Here is an 18,530-nt window from a genome sequence, read left to right on the forward strand (position 1 = left end):
TTATAAGATCAATTATAGAAAAACTGATAACATTTTTCTTTCTTTTCTAGTCCCAGTATGTATTTCTTAACAAGTGTATGCTGGACTTAATAGAACAACCTGCAGAAGAGAATATCTATGAAAACCAGTTGACAGACCTCATCTATGAGAACGCCAGTGCTGTTCGTGAGTTCCAACGGCAGAACTAAGAAATATTGGGCACTTGAAGCATTGGTATCTGACAAGGACTAAACAAACCAGACTAGTTGCTACGTGCGTTTATTTGGCCTGCTTGTGTTTTTTCAATGCCATAATTGCTTTGGTTTTTTATGAAGCTTTACTTCTGCTCTGAAACAAGATTTTACTTTTTGTTGTTGAAATAGAGAAACAGTATACCCAGATTTTATTTATCTTATGTCCAGATTCATTAAGCTCTACCAGATACTTATCCATGAGAGGTCCTTATGTAGAGTAACTTGTAGATAATATTAGTCATACAGCAATTTACTTTCATGAAAAGTATAGAGATGAATAGATGCAGGCCATTTATTTTGGGAAGATGTCTTTCTCTTTTAAAGATTAATTCATTTCAAAGACTATATGTATATGCCTACTTGCAAATTTTCCATAAGGCTCTTTTAGGTTCAATTTTCTTTTTCAGACTTGCAGATCCTTCATAAAAAAAATATATTTACTACTGAAGACAAAGACAACCTGTAAATACTTCAACATATTCAAAGAACAAATTTATTTTCCATTTTAATGAAGTGATCTAAAAATAAGCAATAGCCCTATTATTTGCACTTTTTATAGTTTTGCTATCTTAATTCAAAAGTATATAAATATCTACTTCTCATGGATATAGGTACCAATAATTGTATGATGATGAGAGTTGATTGTCTTTTTAGGGTGGATTGTGAAGCTTATGAGATAAAAATGAAGGAGCAAGGATAAACTAGTAACGTTATTGTTGACAAAGAACTAGCATCTAGTATCAATAAAACACTGTCCAGTTCAGTGTGACTTAAAGCACTGAAATGATTGCTCTGTTTTTTAAGAACAGTTTTTCATTTAAAGTGGAAGCCTTAGTCCTGTCTAAACAAAGGGTAGAAGAGTGCTGGAGGCAGACCCGGGGATAAGTCTGGTCTACTGTATAAAGCAGTAATAGCACTACCAGGTGTTAAGTGAAATATCATTCAACTACAGTTTGCGCCAAAAGCTGCCATTGGACATAAAAGAGAATGATTCTTAAACCAAAAGCACTTAGAGCACATTTACCGACACCTAATGTGTTATGGACAAAATCTCACGTTCTTATGCACTGCTCACAATCAGAATCATATCCAATGGTAAAAAAGGTGACCATTAACATAACTTCCAATCTAAGCAAATAGCAGTTTTCAGCAGACCTAAGCTGCCAAAAAGTATAGATGAAAGTTACTTTGAAAAATGAAAATGCAATATGTAAACAAAAGGGCAATGTATTTGCTTTGACTCAGAATAGGATCATCTACAGTGTTTTACACTTACAACAGCTCATTTACATACAGCAACTTTTATATTTACAATGGGCAAAAGAGCTCTGATTTTTTTATTAAAAAAATACATTAAGCTAATCAAGGAAGCAAATGTCTTATTATCACTGCCGATCCAAATGAATTATCTTACAACTGTACAATTAAAAATAAGTAATACTTTCATTTTAAACAATTATATCATTTTTAGAAGAAATGACTCTTTTAGGATCAGAGTAATCCGGATAATAGAAGCACAATAGCATTTTGTGTGTTCATAAATACAAGTACCGTACAGGTCTCATTTTTCATCAGACGTTATGTCTAAAGTAAATCTGTCATTTATTTTTATTTGGCTTCAAGCTGCCGAGTCGGAGATGTCAACATGTCATTTTGGTTTAAATTTATATACCTCAATGACTTGGCTTGGATTTGCATCTGAATTGAAATGCATTTATAAACTAAAAAAATTACTTTTCCCATCATCCTGTAAATGGTGTTGGCTCAATTCCCCCCCCCCCCCAGCCACTCCAAATAAATAAAAATAAAATAAATTTAAATTTCAGATTAAAATTGAAACATTATTATTAGCAGTGAACACAACCAAGTCATTAAAATATTTATTAAAGGGACATGAAACCCAAACATTTCCTTTATTATTTAGGTAGAACATACCATTTTTAACAACCCTTCTGTTTATTTCTATTATTAAATTAGCTTCATTCTCTTGGTATCATTTGCTGAAGGAGCAGTAATGTACTACTGGTTTCTAACTGAACACATTGGTGAGCAAATGACAATCAGTATATATATGCAGCTTACCTAGATAAACCTTTCAGCAAAGGATAGCAAGAGAAGGAATCAAATTAAATAATAGAAGTACATTGGAAAGTTGTTTAAAATTGTATGCTCTGTCTAAATCATGAATGTCTAATTATGACTTTACTTTTAATGTTTGTAGTGTTTTGTTAATATGATTGATTCCTAACACAAGCTTAAAATATACGGTCAATGAAACATTTCAGCTGTAACATTTCCAATTGCTAAATAACGGTACTCAAACGTTTCCAACTAAATTGACCAGCTATATATAACATAACATTTTATAATCAAATCTCATGGTGTTTACTTTCCCTTTAATGTTTCAGTCACATCCGTTCAGTGTGTATTAAGTCTTATAATAGGTTACCTGTAAACAACAAGAGAACCACTCAACACCTCAATAGCTTATTCTACGACAAGTCACCAACTGGGAGAAGTTTTTGTAGCTCAATTGTACTTTAAAAGGTTACTATGAGAAGTGAACTTTTTGTCATAATCAACAAAAGTAGCCAGATGGTTCTATTTTACCATCAAACTGTGTTTTGACTTCATTATGGGAGTTTTACTTTGTTAATCATAATTAGCATAAGTATTTATTGCTGATACACAGGATAATGTTTTCATTCCAAGATCATTTGCAGGCAATTTCAAAATTGTCACAAAATGGTTCTGACAGCAGCTCCAGTTACAAAAGCTAATGACAGTGGCTTAGATGAAGGACATATAATCAGCATTAGAATATACACCACTGTAGTACAATAAAAAAATAAAAAATTGTACAAAAAAAACTTTATTACCTTGCCAGTTATCTTCAAAATATGTTTTTGAAAAACAAATCCGAAATGTATTAGTTATACAGTCGCCATTACAGAACTATATGCTCAAAGCTGCTGATCTGGCATTTTGTGCAAATATATCTGTCCATAATCAGGAAACGTTTCACCTTATGCCATAGAAATGAAGGACTAAGAGCATTATTAGTAATATAATTTACAGTGAAGCCTAATGTGTACATTTGTTTTGGAAAATAGAGACCCCTCCTTTAGCAGACCTTTATTTTACTTAGTATCAGGTTAAACAATGCACCAGTTGGTTTGACTACTCACACTTACACTCCTTAAAGGGACACTGAACCCAAATTTTTTTCTTTCGTGATTCAGATAGAGCATTCAATTTTAGCAACTTTCTAATTTTCTCCTATTATCATTTCTTCTTCGTTCTCTTGCTATCTTTATTTGAGAAAGAAGGTATCTAAGCTAAAAAGCATGACAATTTTTGGATTAGAACCCTGGACAGCACTTGTTTATTGGTGGGTGAATTTATCTACCAATCAGCAAGAACAACCCAGGTTGTTCACCAAAAATGGGTCGGCATCTAAACTTACATGGTTGCTTATCAAATAAAGATACCAAGAAAATGAAGAAAATTTGATAATAGGAGTAAATTAGAAAGTTGCTTAAAATTGCATACTCTATCTGAATCAAAAAAAAAATTGGGTTCAATGTCCCTTTTGATTAATCAATAATACTAGTAAGTGGATTAATTGCAATAAATATTATCATTAACCAAGTGCTAAAGGAGAGAAGGTATATCAGTTCGAGCCACACAAAATGTCACTTAAGTTTGAAAAAAGTAAAGTGTTAACCCCACATAACAACAGTAATGCCATCCATACCTTACTACAAAGATTTTAAACTAAAATGATCTAGTATTAATTTTTTCCTCAATGATTGTTGCTCAAATTGTCATTAACTCAATTTTTTTATGTTAAATTGTGAAATGAATGTGTACTTTGAATAGTTTAAAGGCGTAGAAAGGTCAAAAATGAAATGCGCATAGGTGCATTTTAATTTGAAATATAAACATGTTTGCAATATACTCCCATTAGCAAAAATTTGGCTAGTAAAAGTCATTACTGTTTTTTCTGCAAATTATGTATTCACAAGCAATACAAACTACTGCTAGCTCTCTAAGAAGCTTTAGTGTTTGAATACTGGTGCACGGCCCTTACAGGAGGAATTGCTTTTACTAGAAGCATTTTTGCTAATTGAAGTATATTGAAAAAATGTTTATATTTCAAATTGAAATGCACCCAGGCACATTTAAATTTTGACTTTTTTATCCCTTTAAAAAACAGAAAATGTTATAATATTGTAAATCATTGCACTGCCCCCACCCTGCTACTTCATAATGCCACCCAGCTGGCAAAATTTGATGGCATAACCTAAACACCAAATGCATAGGTACCCTACAATTTTAACTACCTTTATGGGAAAGAACACTGAAATCAGTAAAAAAACAAAAATAAAAAACCCAATTATTACACAATACAGCAGCATTTTGTACGTGCCACTTTCCATAAATATGTAATTTATATAATTAAGTTTATGATTGAAAAAAATTGGGGTCCAAGTATTACAAATGTGTTATATCTTTCAATGAAATACTATATTTACAATTAGGTAAATGTGAAGATAAATCTTGTAGATCTTTTATAACTTCAACTTTACATATATATTATCAGAACAATTAATATATATATTTTCATACTATATGCTTTGATATTTATAATAAAAAGATATATGTATATTTGAAAGTTGCATTGTATTGACAAAACAAATATATAGAGATAAATGTTTACTGTCATGGTAAATAATCAATGAAGAATAATTTATTGAAATGGTATGTATATAATATAATTTTTATGAATTGTAAATGTCTTGGATTTTGTGACTTGTAAACAGCAAAATAGTGATGTATTTGACAAATTACTGTCACTGGAAAAAAAAAAAAAACATTCTAATTTATTAAATGATTGGCTAACTGACCATTTTGATGTTTTTTTTTTTTTGAGAAAGAACATTATTAAGTTTTGTTGACTGAATTAAAATGCTTAAAGGGACACTGAACCCAAATTTTTTCTTTTGTGATTCAGATAGAGCATGCAATTTTAGGCAACTTTCTAATTTTCTCCTATTATCAAATTTTCTTCATTCTCTTGCTATCTTTATTTGAAAAAGAAGGCATCTAAGTTTTTTTGTTCAGCACTCTGGACAGCACTTTTTTATTAGTGGATGAATTTATCCACCAATCAGCAAGAACAACCCAGGTTGTTCACCAAAAATGGGCCGGCATCTAAACTTACACTCTTGCATTTCAAATAAAGATACCAAGAGAATGAAGAAAATTTGATAATAGGAGTAAATTAGAAAGTTGCTTAAAATGTAATGCTCTATCTGAATCACGAAAGAAAAAAATTTGGGTTCAGTGTCCCTTTAAATACACAAACATATATACACACACATACACACACTTACATGCACACATATATACTGTGTATATATATATATATATATACAGTATATATATATATATATATATATATATATATACACACACAAATGTATATATATTTATTTATATATTTACAAACACACTAATCAAAAGAGAGGAAATATTTTTTATGCATATTGATTAAACGTCTTAAGTTTTAACAAGGCTGTGCATAGTGTGTATCTTCTACGGAGGACTCGTTACCTGGTATCCTTCCTGTGCTATAAGGGAATCCTTCCTTACTGTATATACACACAGATGTGTATATATATATATATATATATATATATATATATACATGCACATTATCATATACACACAGAATAGTATGTCCCTCTGTCTCACAGTATGTCTTGACTAGATACTAGAAACCAATCAAAGGAGGCTACTAAACGGTACATGGTCTAGAAAATAAAACTTACAAATACATTCTTATGCTCAGAAGAGAAAAAAAGAGAGGCGATACAGCTGCATCTTTTGGTTTGCTGGTAGGCCAATCCGTCTAGTCTAGAGCAGTGTTTCTTAACCACAGTCCTCAAGTACCCCCAACAAGCCAGCTTTTCATTATAGCTGAACCAGTGCACAGGTGAAGTAATCAGCTGATCAGTAACCATGGTTACTAAGAAGCTCTCACCAATCAGCTGATTATTTCACCTGTGCACTGGTTAGCTATAATGGTACTTGGGGACTACGGTTGAGAAACAGTGGTCTAGAGTCTAGAAACACTCATGTATTATAGGGTTTGATGTATGAAGTCCATAGGCAAAGTCAGATAGCCCTTGACAGAGTTCAGATGGTTTAGGGCAGTAATTGCTAATCTCAGCACCCCTGATGTTTCAGAACTACATTTCCCATAATGCTTAACAAAAATGCCGAGTGCTAAGCATCATGGAAAATGTAGTTCCAAAACATCAATGGTGCCAAGGTTAGCCATCACTGGTCTAGGGCAGGATTGAACATTTGTGATGGGCAGGGCATTTCTAGGGGTTTTATGACATATAAAGGTTTGACAATTATGGCACAGAATACAGTGGGACAGAACTATCAAACCATGGAAATCCCTAAAAATATTTGATAGTTGGGCTCTCTTTTGTTTTGTTTGCTTGTTTTAATAACAGAAATAAATGGATTTATGAGTTAACGTAATATAATACTTTTTTTTGCTACTGATTTTATCTTTCTGTTCAAATTACAGAGAAAGAGATTGACAACAGAAAACACTTCGATTCACCTAAATGTATGGTCTTAAAATAGGGTATTAAAGTTAAAAAAGTACTGCTGACTTATAAAGACAGTAACAAAAAAAGTGTCAGGACTCTCTCTGCTACCTGTGTTGTTACACCTGATCTTACCTCGTCAATATACGAAATTTGACCCTCTCACATTAAGAATGGCTAATTCAAGTAAACAGTCTTTTTTATCTCAGTATAAATTCACGGTCCACTTTTTTTTATTTTTTATATTATATTAAAGAAAGTCGGGTCAGTCTCGGATATATATATATACACACTTGTATCCTTTTGTGTGACTGACCGGTTCCGGTCCACGGAGAGAGCAATTTGCGGGGTAGAGAAAATAATATGTGCTTCATATATCACAAAAAGGACTTTGCCTTTATTGCATAAACTTTTTTACTACTCACCGCTGCCCCTCTCCTCTTCGGCAACGCTGACCCGACTCCTTCCTGCTCTGTGAGCACTATGTGCATCCGGGGTCTGTGTTCCGTGTTTCCGCTCCTCAATGCTGAGTTCGACCCGGGTTTCAGGTGCTGGAATCAATGTAGTGAAAGAAACTCACCCGGGGAACTCCTTAAAAACCAAAATGCTTTATTTCCATAATATTATTAAAATCTTTTGCAGCAGTATAAAGAAAACAAAGGGTGTTTGTCCTCAAACACCCATATCGATCAAAGGTAGTGCCAAGGGGTCAGCTGACGCGTTTTGGCCTATCGCCGTAGTCCAAGCTGTATGACCCACTGTACACACCCCCATCATTTAAAACAATTAATCACATTTCATTGGTTGTTCAATACATGACGCTACAGTTTCAATCCATTGATACATTTCATCGATAAAAACAATTCTTGTATTACACTTTTAGTTGATTATACATATCACCATATTAATTGCTGCCTTATTCAAACTTGATCTACTCTTTACTCGCTGAAAACTGAAAAAGTTATAGCTCATTGCCAAATACATGTTAGCGAATTACATGATACAATTTACTAACATTTTTTCTTTTCCTCTCTCTTCCTAGTTTCAAATTACTGGGTATTATTGTTATTGGCTTTCTCATACTTGGTTTAAAATTAAAAATTTATTATCAGATTTACTTATCAAATTTTACTCTCTACTTTAGTCCTTTCGTGACCGTTAGCAGGTATTTCATTTGTAAGCTCCTTACATTTAGGTCTCCCTCCTAAAAAAAAATTCTCTCAATATGTTATTAGTCCACATTTGCTTATGAGTGATAAGGCACCTAGACTAAAAATATTTTTGTAACTCTCTCTTATTTGAGAGTATTATCTAAAGTACCTTAATATGCATTCCAATATTATTTACCTTATTTCACACATGAGGTAGAACCATCATAACTTCTTTGTATTTTCTAGTATTATTTACTTTTGACTTTTTACTCATTGAAAACTGATAAAGAACGTGACTGCACGACTACTGAATTGGAGAGTATTTTTTCGACAGATAAGGCACATTCATCACTAAGTCAACTTTTTGATGAAATGGAGAAATTACTGATTAAAGAAAAAAGACTGAGTTGGGACATTTGGATTATGGAGAGGTATCACACCTTGGGAATGGTCCCGCGGGGACTGCGAATTAACAAATTCCCAACCTTTTCCACTGATGACTTGGAGTTTATTACCAAGTGGAACAACATATTGACTGACTGTTCATTAAAACTTATCAAAATGATTATAGACTTAAAAAATGGACAATTAATAACTATGAAAGAACTGATTAATGCATTACAACAGGAATTGAATAAGAGAAGCAATGATGAGAATTATTTAAAGTTTGATGATATTTTGCATAAAACAGTGGCAGAGGCTAAGAAATTGCTAATGCAGGTTAAACAATAATACCCAGTAATTTGAAACTAGGAAGAGAGAGGAAAAGAAAAAATGTTAGTAAATCGTATCATGTAATACGCTAACATGTATTTGGCAATGAGCTATAACTCTTTCAGTTTTCAGCGACTAAAGAGTAGATCAAGTTTGAATAAGGCAGCAATTAATATGGTGATATGTATAATCAACTAAAAGTGTAATACAAGAATTGTTTTTATCGATGAAATGTATCAATGGATTGAAACTGTAGCGTCATGTATTGAACAACCAATGAAATGTGATTAATTGTTTTAAATGATGGGGGTGTGTACAGTGGGTCATACAGCTTGGACTACGGCGATAGGCCGAAACGCGTCAGCTGACCCCTTGGCGCTACCTTTGATCGATATGGGTGTTTGAGGACAAACACCCTTTGTTTTCTTTATACTGCTGCAAAAGATTTTAATAATATTATGGAAATAAAGCATTTTGGTTTTTAAGGAGTTCCCCGGGTGAGTTTCTTTCACTACACCTGATTTTACCTGCCTGTCAAACTCAGCCTCTGTTAGCCCAACCCACATCCTCTACTTAAAGGACGAGTCAACACAGTAGATTTGCATAATCAACAAATGCAAGATAACAAGACAATGCAATAGCACTTAGTCTGAACTTCAAATGAGTAGTAGATTTTTTTTTCTGACAATTTTAAAAGTTATGTCTTTTTCCACTCCCCCTGTACCATGTGACAGCCATCAGCCAATAACAAATGCATACACGTACCATGTGACAGCCATCAGCCATTCACAAATGCATACACACTTATTCTTGCACATGCTCAGTAGGAGCTGGTGACTCAAAAAGTTTAAATATAAAAAGACTGCACATTTTGTTAATGGAAGTAAATTGGAAAGTTGTTTAAAATAGCATGCTCTATCTGAATAATCAAAGTTTAATTTTGATACCAACTAATCGCAAGTATTTTGACTTTATCTACAAAGGTTTTGTCAAGGATATATTACAGACTACCTCTGCTTAAGCTGCTGTTTCCAACTTCTCTGTGCAGTTACGAACTTGTCGCAATATTGTCTATACTTGCTTGCTGGGAATTGCCATCTTATGTGATACAGATCTTCCACAAATTGTATATACTTTGTCTCAACGGGTAGACCAATTAGTTCAGGGTCTCAGGGAACTGCAAGTGGAAAATGAAACATTACGTAAGGTGATTTCAGAAACAGTAACTCCAAAATCACATTTCCAAGAAAATAACCCAGGGCCACAAATATCTTTACCAGATCTTTTTTATAGTGATAGAAAAGTTTATTGTCAATTTAAAAACGCTTGTCTTCTTACTTTTACTCTGAAACCCAAGACATCCTCTACTGATAGAATAAAAGTTTTAACCCTGATTTTGTTCCTCAGAGGGGAACCTAGGGTTTGGGCCGACTCTTACTATAAATCTGACAACCCCATACTCTCATATTTAACTGATTTCTTATCAGTAATGGACGAACTTTACTTAGAAACTAATTTACAAATTACTGCAGAAAGCAAGATGAGAGCTTTGAAGCAAGGCAACCGACCTGTCAAAATCTATAATACTGATTTTAAGCAATATGCAACTGACTCACAATGGAATGCAGTCACATTAAAAAACCAGTACAGACTTAGGCTCTCAGACTCAGTGAAGGATGAACTAGCAAGAACTGAACTGCCAGACACCCTAGATGCACTGATGAAGTTGTCTATGCAAATCGATAGGAGATTAAGGGAGAGGAGGAATGAACGCCAACAGAAGGAAACCTCCCCAAAGAAATTTTATAGCTCGTCTCATCCTGGAACTCCTATAGCAAACAATCAAGAAGCTATGTATATAGGGATGATAAAGGGCCCACTTTCAGCAGAAGAAAGACTGAGAAGGAAAACTAAGGTTCTGTGTATGTACTGTGCTAACCCTGCACACACAGTTAAGGACTGCCCTATTCTGGAGAAAAATAAGAAGAGTAAGTGTTCCTTCTCATTAACTTCACTTATTGTACATAATAAACCTGTTTACTGTACCCTCTCTCTGTCATTGCAGTGGGACCAAAGTCGTATAACGACATAATCCATTATTGATACAGGAGCTTATGGAAACTACATTGATAAAAAACCCTGTAATAAAAAACAAAATTCCTCTCATATTAAAACAAAAACCTGTATCTATTTGAGTGGTTGATGGTTCAGAAATATCTACTGGTCCCATAACCCATCATACTATCCCCATACTGATAACAACACACGATTCACATCAGGAATATATATGTTTTGATGTATTACCGTCTCCATTATTTCCTATGGTTCTAGGTCTTCTCTGGTTACAACTACATAAACCAGTAATCGATAGGGAAACTCTCCAACTTACATAAACTCCACTTTCTGCCAACAGACTTGTTACACTCATCCGTGTATATTTCAAATTTTGGAAGATGGTATGTCTATTCCTAAAGTCTATTCTGAATTCATTGGGGTCTTTAGTAAACGTGAAGGAGAAAACCTACCCCCACATTGTATTTATGATTGTCCGATAGATTTAAAACCTGGATCTACTGTACCTTATGGACATTTGTATCCTTTAAGCCAACCAGAGATTACTCATCTCAAACAATATCTAGAAGACAATCTAAAAAAATGGATTATTAGACCCTCTGTATTTCCTGCGGGTGCTGGGATTTTCTTCGTCACAAATAAAGATCAGACACTCCATCCAATCATCGACTACAGAGAACTTAACAAGATAACTATAAAAAACTGATATCCCTTACCTCTAATACCTGAAATGATAGAATGGTTACAACACGCAAAGATTTTTACCAAATTGGATTTGAGGGGATCCTATAATTTGGTTCGTATAAGGGAAGGTGATGAATGGCTAACTGCCTTCAGGACCAGATATGGACTGTACGAATATTTGGTGATGCCTTTCGGCTTATGCAACGCCCCAGCCACCTTCCAACATTTAATTAAAATGTATTCAGAGATCTTTTGGATATTTGTGTTGTAGTCTATTTAGACGATATTTTAAATTACTCTCAGAATTTAGAAGACCACATTAAACATGTACGGTGGGTTCTCTCTAGGTTACAAGTACATCGATTATATGCAAAATCTGAAAAGTGTGTATTCCATGCAAACAACATCTCATTCCTAGGATATACTATTAGTCCTAAGGGCATTCAGATGCAAGAACAAAAGGTGGAAGTAGTAAAAGATTGGCCCTCACCAACCAAAAGGAAAGATGCCAAAGATTCAGTAACTATTACAGAAAATGTATTAAGGGATTTTCTAAGATTGTGAGACCTCTCTGTAGTCTAACTACCTCTAATACACCCTTCCGTTGGAATTCTATTGCTGATAAAGCTTTCACTACACTAAAAGTATCATTTACAACAGCACCGATTCTTCAATTTCCGGATCATACATTACAATATATACTGGAAGTTTATTCATCCGATTACGCTCTTGGTGCTGACCTATCCCAAAGGAGAAGCTTGAATGAACCTTTACATCCAGTGGGTTACTTCTCTAAGGTCATGACACCTCCCGAAATGAACTACTCTATTGGAAAGAAAGAACTCTTAGCTATTAAAAGATTGTTTGAATATTGGAGGCACCTCCTTGAAGGAACTGAACTACCAATCATCATATATACTGATCATAAAAATCTCGAATATTTACAAATGAACAAAACACTCTCAGCGAGACAAGTTAGATGGAGTCTCTATTTCAGTAGATTTAAGTATCAGATCACATACAGACCTGGATCCAAAAATGGGAAAGCTGATGCTCTCTCTCGAAGGGAACAGAGACCATCAAATACTCCTTCAAAGGATTACATTATCCCAACCGAGAATTTCGTTGGGTTACTACCTGACTTCTCTAACCAAGTTTTAACCGCACAAGTAAGAGACAAATAACTACCACTAGAAGTACTTACAAAGACAAATGATCTCCTTTACCACGGGACGAAACTCTACATACCTAAGGAACTGAGATCTATAATATTAAAGCAGTATCATGATTCTCCACTGTCTGGACATCCAGGTTATAAAAGGACAAAAGAACTGTTACAGAGAGATTTCTGGTGGCCTAAAATTGACACATCCATCAAAGACTATATACAGGGTCATGTCACTTGTATTACATCTAAAGCTTAAAGAAAACCTCCTTATGGGTTACTCATGCCCATTCAAATAGCCGATAGACCATGGAATCATCTTGGAATGGATTTTATTGTTGAGTTACCAACTTCATCAGGGAAAAATACTATTCTAGTGGTAATCAATCTACTTACTAAGATGGCACATTTTATCCTGTACCATAAGCTACCAACTTCTTCCGAAACAGCACAACTTTTCCTAGATCATGAAATCAAATACCATGGTATACCATCCATAATTACTACTGATAGAGGCAGACAATTCACCTCAAGATTTTGGAACCATCTATGCGAAAAGCTACACATTGATCATCGACTTAGTACTGCCTATCACCCTCAAACTAAAGGATAATCAGAATGTTTAAACCAATGGTTAGAGCAATACCTACATTATTACTGTGCATACCAACAAAATAATTGGATGGATTTCCTCTCCATGGCAGAATTTTCCTATAATAATACTTTAAATTCATCCACTAACTTCACTCCATTCTTTGCTAATTATGCTTATCACCCAAGAATTTCATACATGACTACCGAAGGTTCATTATCCCCAAGTGTTGAAGATTTAACACATAAAATAACAGAAAACTTTCAGATCTTACAGAAAAATATTCAACTTGCTCAAAACAATCAGAGACAGTATTACAATTTAAGGAGAAGAACACCTCCTAAATACTCTGTAGGTGACATGGTCTGGTTATCTACAAAAAAACTGAAATTACAGATACCCAGTAAAAAACTTGCTGGATTATTTCTCGGACCATTCCCAATTACTTGCATAGTTAACTCCAATGCCGTCACCTTGCAATTGCCACCTTCCTTGAAGGTTCACTCCACTTTCCATGTCTCCTTACTAAAACCTGGAAATAGAAAAAAACAGAGGCGCCACCATGGCCCAGTACCACCAAAACAAAGATATATATATATATATATATATATATATATATATATATATATAGTTAATACATGTTCTCTAAGGTCTGTGTTTTATTTTGTTTTAAATTATCACTATTTTCATACAAGGTTCATATTTTTTATATAGATTATGAATGTATATACAAGTACTCCCAAATATCTCTTTGTCATAATCCAATCAGATGTGTTATGCATATCAGATAATTTAATGATGTTTATGTATTGATATATGTGTTTTGTGGTTACTATGGTAATGAATTGTGGCAGGGTTTGCTAGCTAGGAGGTGCACCTGTTTGCTAATTAGGTGCACACCTGGTTCTACCTTTCCACCCCAATGTTAATGAATGTGTTTTTTTGGTTGCCGTTGTAATTGAATGTTAATGATCACACATTGGTTGAAATTTTAATTGATTGTCCAATTAGATAATTTTTAGGTTTTTTAGTTTGGTATTTAGCAAGTGTATATTTTAATGTTTTATTATAGCCTGATGAAATAGCCCATAGGAGGCTGAGAAACGCGTCGCTGTGTTATTAAAGATTTTTATTTTATATATACACTTGCCTGTGTGGTATTTTGACCCATTAATTAGTTGTGGTGTCTACCATACAACTTTTTACCACTACCATTATCATCTCTGCTGGAAGTCAAGGATCACCTGTTGGGGTTTGTCTACTGGGCGACTTGTGGTTCCAGCTTGCTGGTATTGCACCTGGAGGTGCTTTGCTTCCTGTGAGTATACTCATTTGGTCACATCCTCCCTGGGCTCAAACAATACTAGGCCATGTTGGTTTGCCTTTCTCTTTTCTAGGCATATTATCTAGGCCCTCCAAGGAACTTCTATCGGATCTATAGAGAGGACTATCAGTGAGCTGGACTACTGTGAAGTTCCAGCCTGCCCCAATAGCACCATCTGGGTGCTATATGTTTGTGAGTATATATATTGCCATCTGTCTACATTTCTCTTTGTTTTGGTGGTACTGGGCCATGGTGGCGCCTCTGTTTTTTTCTATTTCCAGTATCTGACCTTCAGGATGACCATCCTTTGACAGAGTGCTGCCGCCTCCATATTGGGACCTGTTTGTTCAAATGGACACTGACATACAAATAGCAATTGTTTAGTATACTGTGTTGGGTGTTCCACTTTCTGATACTGTTTGTATTCATTGCCATAATATTCTATTGTGATTTTTTTACATTGCTTACTTCATAATTGTCAATTGTGTATTGGGAGGCGCACCCAAAAGGGTGTGGTGTGCAATTGTGTACACCACTCTCTACATTATTATTCCTTACTAAAACCTGTAACTCAAGCGAGTACTTATAAAACAGTACTACCCCCTACTCCGGTACTCTTGTATGCAGAGGTTTATGAGGTTCAGGATATATTGGATTCCAGACTGAATGATGAACTTCAATATTTGGTGCGATGGAAAGGTTATTCCCCTGATGATGATACCTGGGAACCTTATTCTCATGTCAATGCACCAAGGCTTGTCTCACGTTTGAACAGACGTTATCCTCACCGACCTCGGCTTCAAGCCGTGGAATGGCTTGCTTGAAGGGGGGGTCATATCAGGACTCTCTCAGCTACCTGTGTTGTTACACCTGATCTTACCTGCCTGTCAAACTCAGCCTCTGTTAGACCAACCCACATCCTCTACTTAAAGGGACATTAAACACTTTGAGATGGTAATATAAAATGATAAATTGTATATAATAAAACAACTCTGCAATATACTTTCATTATTTATTTTGTCCTCTTTGCCTGTAATTCCATTCTGAAAATATGAGCTTTTCAGTTCCTGTTAGAAATGGAAGTGCAGAACACTGTTAAATCCAGCACAGCCATTGGCTGCACACTCTAATGACCTATGTATAACTGTCCCTAATTGGCCACAGCAGGGAATGTAACACAAGTTACAACATGGCAGCTCCCAGTGTTTTATAGACACCTACGGCTAGATTTAGAGTTTTGTCGGTAACGACCCGAAAAGCTAACGTCGGCTTTTTTCTGGCCGCACCATAAAAATAACTCTGGTATTGAGAGTCCACATAAAGGCTGCGTTAGGCTCCAAAAAAGGAGCGTAGAGCATATTTAACGCAGCTTCAGCTCTCGATACCAGAGTTGCTTACAGACGCGGCCAGCCTCAAAAACGTGCTTGTGCACGATTCCCCCATAGAAAGCAATGGGGCTGTTTGAGCTGAAACAAAACCTAACACCTGCAAAAAAGCCGCGTTCAGCTCCTAACCCAGCCCCATTGTTTGCTATGCGGAAACACTTCCTACGTCTGCACCTAACACTCTAACATGTACCCCAAGTCTAAACACCCCTAACCTTACACTTATTAACCCCTAATCTGCCGCCCCCGCTATCGCTGACCCCTGCATATTATTATTAACCCCTAATCTGCCGCTCTGTAAACCGCCGCTACTTACATTATCCCTATGTACCCCTAATCTGCTGCCCTAACATCGCCGACCCCTATATTATATTTATTAACCCCTAATCTGCCCCCCACAATGTCGCCTCCACCTGCCTACACTTATTAACCCCTAATCTGCTGAGCGGACCTGAGCGCTACTATTATAAAGTTATTAACCCCTAATCCGCCTCACTAACCCTATAATAAATAGTATTAACCCCTAATCTGCCCTCCCTAACATCGCCGACACCTAACTTCAATTATTAACCCCTAATTTGCCGACTGGAGCTCACCGCTATTCTAATAAATGTATTAACCCCTAAAGCTAAGTCTAACCCTAACACTAACACCCCCCTAAGTTAAATATAATTTACATCTAACGAAATTAATTATCTCTTATTAAATAAATTATTCCTATTTAAAGCTAAATACTTACCTGTAAAATAAATCCTAATATAGCTACACTATAAATTATAATTATATTATAGCTATTTTAGGATTTATATTTATTTTACAGGTAACTTTGTAATTATTTTAACCAGGTACAATAGCTATTAAATAGTTAAGAACTATTTAATAGTTACCTAGTTAAAATAATAACAAAATTACCTGTAAAATAAATCCTAACCTAAGTTACAATTAAACCTAACACTACACTATCATTAAATTAATTAAATAAAATATCTACAATTACCTACAATTAAACCTAACACTACACTATCAATACATTAATTAAATACAATATCTACAAATAACTACAATGAAATAAACTAACTAAAGTACAAAAAATAAAAAAGAACTAAGTTACAAAAAATAAAAAAATATTTACAAACATAAGGAAAATCTTACAACAATTTTAAACTAATTACACCTACTCTAAGCCCCCTAATAAAATAACAAAGCCCCCCAAAATAAAAAATGCCCTACCCTATTCTAAATTACTAAAGTTCAAAGCTCTTTTACCTTACCAGCCCTGAACAGGGCCCTTTGCGGGGCATGCCCCAAGAAGTTCAGCTCTTTTGCCTGTAAAAAAAAACATACAATACCTTCCCCCCAACATTACAACCCACCACCCACATACCCCTAATCTAACCCAAACCCCCCTTAAATAAACCTAACACTAAGCCCCTGAAGATCATCCTACCTTGTCTTCACCTCACCGGGTATCACACCGATCCGTCCTGGCTCCGATATCTTCATCCAACCCAAGCGGGGGCTAGACATCCAGTGAAGAAGTCCAGAAGAGGGTCCAAAGTCTTCATCCTATCCGGGAAGAAGAGTAGATCCGGACCGGCAACCATCATCTTCCAAGCGGCATCTTCTATCTTCATCCGATGAGGACCGGCTCCATCCTGAAGACCTCCACCGCGGACCCATCTTCATCCGGCGACGTCCAACTGAAGAATGACGGTTCCTTTAAGGGACGTCATCCAAGATGGCGTCCCTCGAATTCCGATTGGCTTATAGGATTCTATCAGCCAATCGGAATTAAGGTAGGAATATTCTGATTGGCTGATGGAATCAGCCAATCAGAATCAAGTTCAATCCGATTGGCTGATCCAATCAGCCAATCAGATTGAGCTTGCATTCTATTAGGAGCCTCTAACGCTGGTTTTCACGGCTACCGCCAAAACTTTACACTTATTTTGTCACTTTTTAAACAACTAATGAAACTTTAAAGAATACATCTACATGTTAGTCATGGACTAATCTTTTCTTTGAATGCATCATTCTATCTAGCATGTATTTAGTGTTTAATGTCCCTTTAATGCTCTCACAGGCAAGCTCAGGTGCTTAGTTAATTTGTTTGTATCTAGCAAGCTACTGAGCTCCAAAGTATCCTCTGTTTTCTTTGTCCTCCACGGATTCCTGCAACCTGTGATTATTAAATCACCTACTCTGCTAAAAAGCTGTTACCAACTCCTCTATTTTGATACCAACTAATCCCAAGTATTTTGACTTTATCTGCAAAGGTTTTGTCAAGGATATATTACAGACTACCTCTGCTTAAGCTGCTGTTTCCAACTTCTCTGTGCAGTTACAAACTTGTTGCAATATTGTCTTTACTTGCTTGCCATCTTATGTGATACAGACTCAGTGTTTACCTCAAATTATTCAGAAGTTCATTCTTTGTTGTTAACAGACTTTGTTAAACTTACCCGTTACACATTTACTGAGAATTATTATGTTATCCGTGACCGGAGTTAAGACACACCCACATCTTGCCTGTCAGTAATTCTGTACCTCTCATTGGTGTTTCAGTGTTCTGGTCTT

General features: G+C 35.3%; 1 protein-coding gene across 1 annotated transcript in view; it reads left to right on the top strand.

Moving 5' to 3' along the window:
* Positions 1-5,143, top strand: part of PTPRH (protein tyrosine phosphatase receptor type H) — a 317,187-nt gene extending 312,044 nt beyond the window's left edge. Inside the window, exon 22 of the mRNA XM_053690705.1 lies at positions 51-5,143. Coding sequence (XP_053546680.1) covers positions 51-188 — 138 coding nt within the window. The 3' untranslated portion in view covers positions 189-5,143. The remainder of the gene's footprint in view (positions 1-50) is intronic.
* Positions 5,144-18,530: the final 13,387 nt, after the last annotated feature.

Source organism: Bombina bombina, chromosome 8 (assembly GCF_027579735.1).
Source record: "Bombina bombina isolate aBomBom1 chromosome 8, aBomBom1.pri, whole genome shotgun sequence".
NCBI classification, from domain to species: Eukaryota; Metazoa; Chordata; class Amphibia; order Anura; family Bombinatoridae; genus Bombina; species Bombina bombina.